At 43.8% G+C, this 11905-nt stretch overlaps 1 protein-coding gene across 1 annotated transcript; it reads left to right on the top strand.

Moving 5' to 3' along the window:
- The first annotated feature begins 1192 nt into the window (after positions 1 to 1192).
- Positions 1193 to 11542, top strand: map3k8 (mitogen-activated protein kinase kinase kinase 8). Its single transcript, XM_083778067.1, has 8 exons — positions 1193 to 1263; positions 1849 to 2226; positions 3938 to 4108; positions 4962 to 5223; positions 6436 to 6542; positions 7724 to 7876; positions 8700 to 8946; positions 10244 to 11542. The coding sequence occupies exons 1-8, from the start codon at positions 1258 to 1260 to the stop codon at positions 10366 to 10368; spliced, it is 1449 nt and encodes a 482-aa protein (XP_083634193.1). The 5' UTR covers positions 1193 to 1257; the 3' UTR covers positions 10369 to 11542.
- The last annotated feature ends 363 nt before the right edge of the window (positions 11543 to 11905 follow it).

The following is an 11905-nucleotide window of genomic DNA, read 5'->3' as shown; positions in this document are numbered from 1 at the left end:
AGCTTAGGGCGCATGCGTGCGCGTCTGTTCTATGGCAACTGGGAGTGAACAAAACTCAAAAGAAAAATGTCAAAACGTAATAATACCATAATCTAATAAATCTATGAAGAAACTAGACATTGCACGTGTGGCTGCTCAGACAGACGCGAGTCGCGAGGAAATCGCTGTCATTGTGAAGCAACAGTCAGTGACAACAGACACATGTGAACTTTGTGAAGCATTGACCAAAATCTTAACTTTTCTGTTGTGCAATTAACAAGAAGCAAGTTAACATAATAATGCGGGCAAAAACTTCTCGACACTATTTATATAAGGCTTCGTGGCTGGATGATTGTCAGTTTTGTCACGATGATGATGATGCCAGTCCGTATGATGAATGAACCGTCCGGATCATATATGGAGTTCTGCATTAGCATGATCTCAGCACTAGATGTCTCTGTAGATTGATTGTGATGTCAGACTTGGATAGGTGGTTTTAGTACTGGTTATGGTGGTATGTCGGATATCTCTATATACGATAGGAGTTCTGTTCCAATATTCATGGGCAACTATATGGTGACCTCTCTCAACCCATATCGTGGGGAGTGAAAGCCTTCGTTTACAGTAATACACGCCTAATCTATTAATAATAAAACACCACAACTAATCATTTATATAGGCCTATAAAAATAAGTGGACTGCTTTGCAACCCCAAGTATACTGTATACATTAGCCCTGAAACATGACTGTCATGATAATCATCATGGCAGTCAACGAGCGTCATGTGAACCAAACTGTACATGATCATTATTACGATGAAAAACAACTTTCTTATACTTTTAATTAACTTTTAATAAATACATAAATTATGAATTTAAATATGTTTCATGGCTAAAAGTTGTTTCATTGCTATTGTACTACCGGTGCATAGAGAGGATCACTATAGTTGTACCCCAAACACATGATGAAAAGTAAAACGCAATAGGGATAAAACCCTAGAAGTTAACTTGAAAACTAAAAGAAAGGGAAAAGGGAAAACGAAACTAACCGAATGATTGGAAGAATTAAGCCGCCCGCAGCACATGACGTCTAAACAACTCCCCCCGCAAGCCTTTTCTATCTACGACATAACATCCCTGTTGTTAGTCGTTTGCTTCCATGTTGCGTCAGTCAGTCTGTCTCTGTGTCTGTAATCTCTGTGTGCTCAGCTCAGTGCGCACACACAACAGCAGCACGCACTATGGAGAGAGCGCACTCCAACTGAGCTCCTCGCACAACATGCAGGTAAGTCATCTTAAAGTTAAACATCCCTTAAAGTTTGCTCTGCCCATGGCTATGGTTTACTTTGTTGTTGTATACTCTCGCTCTCGGGGTTATATAACTGGGGATTTATCATTTTGCTGTGCGCACCTCGTAAACCTGTAGCTATAGCTACTGACTGACATCATGTGAAAGTCAGTGGGCAAATTACAACGTCAACGTGACAATCTAACCTATAGCCGTGCATAAATAATACATTGTGCTAACATAACAGCGGCGGCGGTACGCCTTAAAAACATACATTTGATATTTACATGATCAGCAGCACTGTGAACTTTGAATCACTATGCAAACATCAGGTTTGAATCACTAGGAAAACATTAGGCAAGAAGCTCCCCGGCCCCGGGGCTTCCCAAAGTGTTGTGGGAAGTGATCTTTCACTGGGGAGAAAAGTGAAAGAAGTCCCTCCTCTTATCACTCTAGCAGGCTTTTATGTCTCATGCTCTGCACTTACAGACACATACATAGATTTTGAAACAGACTTGCTGGTTTCCTTGTTTCTCTGCAACGAAACACCATTGACCTAATTTGAGCAATGTCGCCTTGCAGAGCCAGGAGATTGAGGAGAACAAGACAGGGATGAATATGATGGAGTATGACAATGGAATTGAACTCCTGCTGGCTCACATGAACATTGAGGACATCATTGACGCTGTGGAGAATCTTTACCACGCGAAGGGAGTCGAGGAAGAAGAACTAGGTTTGTCATTAGAAGAAGAAGAAGACAGTCTATCTCAGGAGGAGATGGACCAGAATGAAGAGGCAGTGGACTCGGCAGATTCAGGGAATGAAGAGAAGGTTCATGGTGGTGGTGGTGTGAGGTATGGGACGGTGTCAGACCTCCTATCCTTTGTAAACCTCGTCTCCGACATGCAGCCGGCAGCGCTACAGCACCTACAACAGGAGATGGGAGTACTTCTGAATAAGGTAAAACCTACTGACTGTGGTCAAGTATTGATACTGTTTTGATATGTGGCACAGTAAAATCATTCATCCTTCATTCATTGTTTAACTACATCGCAACTAGCAAAGAAAAGCTTTGCAATGTGCCAGGACTGTGTGAATGCAGATGTGAATGCTCAAACATAATATAATATGCACAAATGAGGCAAGACAAGAATTCAGACAAAAGTAGGAGTGATTTAACTTGAGTAAGGAGCCAAAACGTGCATGACCTGTAAATGCAATGGAAACCCAGTCTGGTACACAGTTTTTATACCTGCCCACAGCTACACCTAGGAAACAGACATGTTGCATGTCACATGAGGGTCTGTTGATTGCTTAGGAGCTGAAGAAACAGTCACTACGGTCATAAAACAGTACTAGGCATAGCTGAGCAAACAAACAAAGGAAGTAAATAATCATGTGAGTTCTCTAGAGATGCAGTTCCAGATTCCTAATGTTACTTTCTTTAGGCAGAATGATAGAATACAGCTAATGGAGAAGAGTTACTTTTATAAGGGATATTAATCTTGTTATTAAATGCTTATTACTTCTCATAAATCCTAAACAGCAGCAGTGTGCATGATCTCTCAGGCATACTTTAAGTTGTGTTTATATGTAGCCATGGGAACCAACGGTTCCTGTAGTGCAGGGCTAACCAACCAGGGGTTCGGGAGCTACCAGTAGCTCGCACGAGCTATTCAAGTAGGCAGCCAGCCATCACTACCAATACACAGAACGGGGGCGGCGGTGGCTCAGGGGTAGAGTGCCTGGATGGTAACCGTAAGGTTGCCAGTTCGAACCCGGGCTCCCCCAGAGTTACTGTCGAAGTGTCCTTGAGCAAGACACTGAACCCCAAATTGCTCCCGATGTGCTAGTTGGTGCCTTGCATGGTTTCCGCTGCCATCGGTGTATGAATGGGTGAATGTAATGCACAATCTCTGTAAAGCGCCTTGGATAAAGGCGCTATATAAATGCACCATTTACCATTTACAGAACGTGGATTTAGAATAGCTCACAGTGATGGCCCCAGACATGTGTATCGGGCCATCAACTGCATAGAGTTCGTCTAGGGGGGGGGGGGGGGGGGGGGGCGTTGTGATGCACAACTTGTGCACAATAGTCATGCATATCAGAACAGAACTACGATGTAAAAACACACAGAGCTAAACAGCCTCTCACTAGTGACTACTCTACTCTGACTATGGAAAAATACATTTGTCTTAATATTTTGGCACTGATTATATAATTATCAGTATTTATTCTTATTTAAACTATAGTCTTTGTGTGGATGTGTGCACATGCATTGAGCCTGTCAGAAATCGCAAAAAGTGTTTTTTTTAGTGGTAGATCATGGCTTACGATTGGGAATAAAATGGGCTCTTGGGCTCGAAAAGGTTGGTTACCACTGCTGTAGTGTGAGGTAGCTTGATGTTCCAAGTACATCCCCCCCCCCAGCCATGATGTACAGGTAAACCCCCTGGATATGACGCTAGTATGTACAGTATGATGCTGAGTGCCAAGAAGGGGTCCCATTTCTATAGTGATTGGTTATGACCCTACCGTGGGATTGAACCCCATCCTCCCAATCTCAGGGCAGACATACGGCCACTGAGCTCAGTGTGTTTATGCTTTTATGCAATACATTTTGGACAGAGAAGCTGCAACCTTTTTTGTATCTGCCTTTTGCTTGCAGAAGGATATGGCTGTCAAGAATGGACGCTATCAAATCAATATGGACGTGGTCCTGTTTCAGTGGACGTTATCTTACAAGAATTATGGCTCAGGTCTTGTGCCTAAAGGCTCCTTTGGGAAAGTCCATCTGGCTCAGGACGCCAAAACCAGGAAGAGAATGGCATGCAAACTGGTGAGTCCTGCTGCCGAGGTATGATTGGAATCCAGCCAGAGAGAATGTCTCATAACTGTTAACTCATAACTCATAACTTGAGAGCCAAGAATGTTGTGGTGTACTTCCGTAACAAGTTAGACACTGCTAAGAGTGTTTTGCTACTGAATCTCACATAAATATGACATTATTCATGTCTGGACTTTGCATACACTGATAATGAGCCGCAAAGAGCAACATTGTTCAGGGGGAAAATAACTGCCTCTACAATTCATTTACTAGACCTGTCGAGTCTAGTAGACTGTCTGACACCAAGTTAGTTCGTTTCAACATTATATTCAGAATAGTGTGTGTGTGTGTGTGTGTGTGTGTGTGTGTGTGTGTGTGTGTGTGTGTGTGTGTGTGTGTGTGCGGCGTGCGCGCGCGCGCGCGCGCAATTGATTACAATGTCCCACTACAGTCGATGAAATGACTCAATTCTATTCTATTTACGTATACAGTATGTGTGTTATTCAGTCCCTTTCACAAAGGGGCCTTATATATTTGGTGTTTTCCCGAAGTGGGAATTATTAGCAGACAAGGTCGGGTGGCTTCCCAGTCTGGCATTGTCACAGCAACTGCTATGTTTACATTATACAATGTTGACAGTGTCACACACACACACAGCTGGAAAAAGCTTAGTGGCGTGAGTTCACTACCCAGTAATTCAGTTAATCTCATGCATAATACAAGATTGTCCAGTCGATGGAAAGACGATTCTATTGGTCATCAAAGTGGTTTTCTCGGTAGAACTGATGACACAGGGGACAAATCTATAGGACGTTGTGTGAACATTTGTACAATAGTTAATTTCCTTGCATGCCATTGTCCCTAGATCCCCGTGGAGAACTTCAAAGCCGCCGAAGTGGAGATCCAGGCCCGTTTCCGCCACGAGAACATCGCCGAGCTCTACGGCGCCCTGCTGTGGGACCAACACGTCCACCTCTTCATGGAGGCCGGCGAGGGCGGCTCCGTCCTGGAGAAGCTGGAGAGCTGTGGGCCAATGAGAGAGTTCGAGATCATCTGGGTGACCAAGCAGGTTCTCCGCGGCCTGGAGTTCCTGCACTCCCACAACATCATTCACCACGACATCAAACGTAAGCCTGACAAACTCCCTCTTCCTCTCATCTGCATTATTTTGATGATGTGATTCAAGATTAGAGAGGCGTTATTTGTCACTCACTCATACAAGCATAATCATCTAAATGTTGCCGCGGCATCTCTCTGCAGACTGTACTAACAATAACAATATGCAACAACAGAGATAGAAATCTTTTAAGAAAGTAAGGATATAACATTTTAGCACACTGAGAAATGTCCTTGTTCAGGGCTTTGTTTGGCTCAGGGAAAAAAAAACATTGTTGCTGCCTGACACTCTTTGTGATACCCTTGTGACACCTTATGTGACAACAGTCTTAACTTCTTAAGACATTATATTTAGAAGGAAAGCTACAGGTTCAATCTGGTGAGGAACAGCCAATGACCAGACCATATTAAGCAAACAGTGATACATAATGTGTTTTATTGCACGTCAGGGTTTCAATTTGGTTTGGGTCAACAGTAAGCGTTGTATTTGTTATTGCTGATAATAGCAATGTTGAATTCTGTTACGGTATGTACTTAACAGAGAGCAACAAAGGAAGCTAGCTAGGTGGAGTTAATGCAGCTGGGTTCCTCTGATGAGAGCTAATCTCAGCCCGGGGATCAAAGCTCCGCATCCACAGCAGCCAGTCACAACCTAAAGGCTCTTTGGTGTCTGGAATTTCCAGCCAGATCCTCCCTCCTTCCCCTGCGCCCTCCGTGTAGAAGGGTTAAATGTAGGCTGCAGCCAGGAGAGTTATGACAATGGTGTGCTTTGTGGCCCAGGCCCTGTGACGTGCCGCTGTGGTCCTCTGTGTTTCCTGCCTCCAGTCAAAATATGTAATTTCACCTCAGTGAGGTAACGAAAGAGAAGGGTGAGCGCTTTTGGAAACGCCTGCCTTTAAATTATCTGTCAAATTGTGTGCGGCCTCAAAGCATGCCAAATGCTTGTTTGGCTTTCTCAGTAACTACTTTGAAGACGCCAATGCCCTTTCCCACATAATGCTGCTCCAGTGTAAACACAGTATAAGGCTGCTGAACAGCAGCATGGTTGAGAACTCTTTAACTACTGTTCATGTTCAGCCGTGTTCATTTCCTCAAATGTTAGCCGACACGGACACGCCCATCGACTAACAATAACTTCAGCAATGAGGAAGTAGCTTCTTGGCAATATCCTCTTTGATACACAGTCAATATTAATTTGTTTTTTTCTTCCTTTTCTCCTGTAGCCAGTAATATTGTCCTGATGTCAGACAAGGCAGTGTTGGTGGACTTTGGCCTGACCGTGCAGATGACAGAGGAGATGTACATCCCCCGAGACCTGAGGGGCACAGAGGTGAGAGCAATAATAAAACTTCAATATAACGCATTGCTACAGTAAAGACAATCACTTCCTGCTGGGTTTCAGACACTGTGTTTCTACCTAAAAACAGAACCAAAAACCAGCTGTCTTCCTTGTTTGCGACTGGGGTTTTGAGACTCCCTTTTTCTGTACAATTTTGTCTAGAGTCTTGTCAGCACTTGCCTGTCAGTTAGACATAAAGTTAGACAGTTAGACCTGTCAGTTAGACAAAACTATCTGCAGAAAATGTGGGAGAGAGCTAATTTCTTGCAAGAATTAATGCACGGATCAGTTAACCCGTTGAACTTACACAAATACTTATAGTGTTAGCCAAGCAGGAAAAACAACTAGAAAATGAGTCGGAGGCATACAGTACTGTATACAGATTAGAATGATGGTAACAAGAACTCACGACCCCTCTTCTCTTGCACTGTCCCTACTTTGTCCCTGTATTTTTGCCTCTCTGTGTGTGTGTGTGTGTGTGTGTGTGTGTGTGTGTGTGTGCGTGTGTGCGTGTGTGCGTGTGTGTGTGTGTGTGTGTGTGTGTGTGTGTGTCCGTCTGCATTGTGGCTGCTTGGCTTGTGGAAAGTCCCAGGGCAGACGCCCAGCGGTAATAACAAGGAGAGGCAGCTAACAGACAGCTAGCAATACTAGGCTGTTCTGGCTGACATTAACATGACATTAACATGTGCAACTGAGTGGAATTTCCAGCATACTGAAATATGGGCTTCAGTAATATCATATGTTAGTTGTTTGGGCCACTGCATTTTCTGCACTCCCCCGATATACAAGGTCAACATCTTCAGGGGTAACTCCTGATAAAACATAAATGTAAAAAAAATAGAAATATAAAACACATACCGTACATAAAGCTTTTCCATATGAAATTCTCTATAGGATTTCATACAGAGGGAGTCATGCACACATTAGCCCATGGCCATGCTGAGCCTAGATCTGAATTTTGGGCAGTTTGCTGTGTCACATATTATGTCAAACAAGTCCCATTGTATGCAGTATGTGCAACATTGTGCAGCATTAGCATAAGCTTGTTTTTTTGGTTGTTTCTCCTGAATCATTTAATTTAGTGGAACTGATAAAAGAGGAACTGCAGTTCTGCCCTCATTTAACCTGTGTAATAATAACAGCATGCTTTATTCAACCTTGCCGTCTCACAGATGTATATGAGTCCAGAGGTTGTCTTGTGTCGGGGACACAACACCAAGACGGACATCTACAGCCTCGGCACCACCATCATCCACATGCAGACGGGTAGCCCCCCCTGGGTGAGGAGATACCCACGCACCTCCTACCCATCATATCTCTACATTGTAAGTAATATAAGCATATAAATGACTGCTGTGCAGAATGCGAAGGAATGATAAATAAGTCTTAGTTGTTTTCCAGCTTTCTAAAAGCTTTAGACGAATGATGAATGTTTGTATGGTTTTAGTTTTTACTTCTCTGTAAGGAGGGTAATGCCCAGTAGTCAGTCATGCAGTAGGCGCATAACCATGCCATGGTCATTTGTCTTATCACACAACTAAATCCTCCTGATTCGAGGTGCACAGCAACATCATGTGTCTAAAAAGTTTTCCATGACCTTGTTCTGCAATTTTCCACAGCTAAGATTATCATAAGATATTAAAGCATGACTCTTGTTGACTCTTGACTCTAGTTTGTAGCACATATACCTCCAGGGCCTAGTGAGTCAGCCTGTCAGCCTATTGCCGCTTCCATTTGGCTCTTTGAAAAGGTTTCCATGACAGAGGTTTTGTTTTCTGAAGTGGGTTATCGGCCTCTGGATTTAACTTGTAGGGTGACTCACTTCCTCATGAAACCACTCATGTGGAGGCTGTTTTTAGAGTACCGGTATTTACTCTCTCCCAACGGTCTGCGCTTGAGAACTCCTCCTTGATCTCAACCAAAGTAATATTACACGCTATGTACTACACAGTGAGGCTCAAACAAGAAACAAAGGATTGAGTTGACGCCTGTTAGAGGACTTGCACAAATGGCTACTTGACTGATACTGCTGCCCGCAACCTGCGCAGTTGCACTCCACTTGTTGTGGCTTTTTTGAATTTTCTGTGGTTTTTACTGACAACAATTTTGCTATCCTCCCTCCCCCCTACACCCACACCCACAAACTAGATCCACAAGCAGGCGCCTCCTCTGGAAGACCTAGCGGAGGACTGCAGCCTGACCATGCGCACCTTCCTAATGCGAGCTCTGGAGAGGAACCCTGCCCTGCGGGGTTCAGCCACGGAGCTGCTGAGGGACGAGGCCATCAACCCGCCCAGGGAGGAGCAGCCGCGCTGCTGGAGCCTGGACTCGGCGCTGGGCGAGGCCAACCACCCCATGCTGCGGCAGCACAGCCACCATACAGACACCACACAGGGTGAGGCCAGGCAGCACAGCCACCATACAGACACCACACAGGGTGAGGCCAGGCAGCACAGCCACCATACAGACACCACACAGGGTGAGGCCTGGTAGCACAGCCACCATACAGACACCACACAGGGTGAGGCCTGGCAGCACAGCCACCATACAGACACCACACAGGGTGAGGCCAGGCAGCACAGCCACCATACAGACACCACACAGGGTGAGGCCAGGCAGCACAGCCACCATACAGACACCACACAGGGTGAGGCCAGGCAGCACAGCCACCATACAGACACCAGACAGGGTGAGGCCAGGCAGCACAGCCACCATACAGACACCACACAGGGTGAGGCCAGGCAGCACAGCCACCATACAGACACCACACAGGGTGAGGCCAGGCAGCACAGCCACCATACAGACACCACACAGGGTGAGGCCAGGCAGCACAGCCACCATACAGACACCACACAGGGTGAGGCCTGGTAGAACGGCTGCTACTGTAGCTCTTGTGGGCAATTCAATTGGGGGGGACGGGACGCTGTTAGAGTTATAATAGCATCTCCACTTTAACTATTCTTCCTTTGAACCATGAGAAACCTCAATCGATCAAAACCATCCAAAAGTATTCACCCAAAAAGTATGTCTCTCTGGGGAAACCAGAGAGGAAGAGACTCTGAAAGAATTTCACACAGGAAACCATGTAAGCAGTCAGATCTTTAGTAAAATCTTCGGTTCAAGCGTTGTTGCAAGAAATGTCAAGGAAGTAGAAGAGAGATTCTCCGTACTGTAAGTGTTCAGAACCCCGTTACATCATTTTGCACATGGAAAAACATGTCATAGATACAGAATTCAGTTGTCACATTGCAATAGGTCGATAGGTGGTTATCAGAGTACAGTGTCATGAGCGTCCGATTGTCTGAATCCTGTTTTTGACTTTAATCACGTCCCGTGATTAGGATTCTGTTGTTTGACTCTTTATCTCATGGGGTGAGAGGGTGTTTATATCCTCATCTTTAGAGCAAAGTTGTTTATCAGGTCGTGCTCCATTTTTCCATCTGACAACTGATAATAGGATTAATACCATGCAAATATTGATATAACATCACTGGGTGACAGGGCAGTCCTGTACACCAAATACAAGGTCATTTTTAACATAGTAATAAGATGTGAACATAAAATACCAAAGAAAATAACCAACAGACGCATCCATGTGCAAATGCAGTCACACTCACACGTGCAAATATTGCAGACACAATACAGTACATAATGCTTACCAGAATGAACAACTCTCTGCTCTGTCTCCGTAGAGTCTTCCCTGTATACTGAGGAGTCTGGCCACATGAGGAGGAAGGGCTCTCTGTATATCGACCTGGGGGCCGTGGCCAGTTACTACAAGTTTGTGAGAGGGCCTCCCGCCACAGAATACAGCTAGCACATGACATGTGGCTAAACTGTTACGGAAGGATATTTTATAATTGAATACTATCCTTCACTCTCTGAGCTGTTGTCTGTGACGTTGCCCTGTGAAGTGTGACTCTTTAGAAGAGTTGGGATATTTTTGTAATGAATGGGAAAGTGGGGTGAAAATATGGTCTAATGTCTTGTGAATTAATCCTCAGTTATCTTAGCAACACTGCAGGTCAGTGATTGAAAGTGATACAGTGGTACTATAACTATATCATTCAGCATCTCTGTAGTGTACATACAGTACAGTACAGTACCGGTATTTGCTATTGGTGTGGCTAAGACGCAGGATGTCTTGAAGGATGTGTCAAGGATGTGACTGTACCGACACCTCAAGTGATAAAAGGAAACGCTTTCACTCCAGTAGAATCCAGTTTGTAAAGACAAAACAACCTACAGTAAAGAGCTACAAAAGCACCAGGATTTGTCAAAATCATACTGTAATTATTTATACTGTAATTATTTTGTAAGTGAGGTTTTGAGTATAATCTATAAATATATATTTTTATGACAATGGACATTTTTGTGGAATTCAATTGACCTTAAATGTTTTGGGATTGTATGTCTTGGAAAGAAGCGGCGTCTGCATTTACATATTATACTGTGAGTAATCTTATGCAAAATGACTCGCTGTGGTAACTTGAGACACAAATAAGAATGTTTTAACTAAGACTAGTGCAGTGCACATTCCTGCGTGCTGGTTCACCGTGGGTCGGTTCTGGAGAACCGCTGATCGGAAAAGGATTTCACACGTGACTTCCTTGAGTCCTCGGCAATACACTCGCTAAGTGTGAAAACGACCGGATAAACAGTTCTGGAGTTATGAAGGACAAATATACAGGCAGACAGATATTTATGGAATGTATAGATATGTACTATAGTGTAATGTATGTGTGCTCTGTGCAGACATTGAAATGGTTTGATGTATAGTTGTTGATGAACTTCTGAATGTTAGTTCCTATGGAAATGTAATAACATTATTATTGTAATTGCTGTGCAATTAATTATACTTCTATAGAGTGCCTGTATAGAATGTTGTTCCTTTGTACATCCAGTTGAGATGATGTCTGTTGTGGTTGTTGTGAAATATATATATTTGGGATACAGTGTTTTTAAAATGGATAGTGTCAATTACTTTTCTATCTGTATGCCCTCAATAAAATGAAAGACCAACACTCCTTGCATTTGCTTTTGTCACTTACAACTATTGAAATTCACTTTGGAATAGTCATTTAAAAAAGATGGTTCAGAAAGGGTGAGAGAAGAAACTCCAAATGTTTCACTTTCAGTCTATGGTGGTCACCTTCAGGCTCTTGTTTTATTTATCTGATGAAAGTTTGTTCACATGGGGGCACCCATTAACCTAGCTCTATTGGTTGACTTGCAGATTGGAGAGCATCTAACTGTATAGATCACTTAGATGTGAGCATCATCAACAGCATAGAGCAGCAAGGACATTTCAAGATCGGTTAGGCTTCACTCACACCTTTCCATCTAGCATACAA

This window comes from Protomyctophum parallelum, assembly GCF_964188405.1.
Source record: "Protomyctophum parallelum genome assembly, chromosome: 12".
NCBI lineage: Eukaryota > Metazoa > Chordata > Actinopteri > Myctophiformes > Myctophidae > Protomyctophum > Protomyctophum parallelum.
Note: the sequence above shows the minus strand (reverse complement) of the source record. Positions and strands in the feature narration are given on the sequence as shown.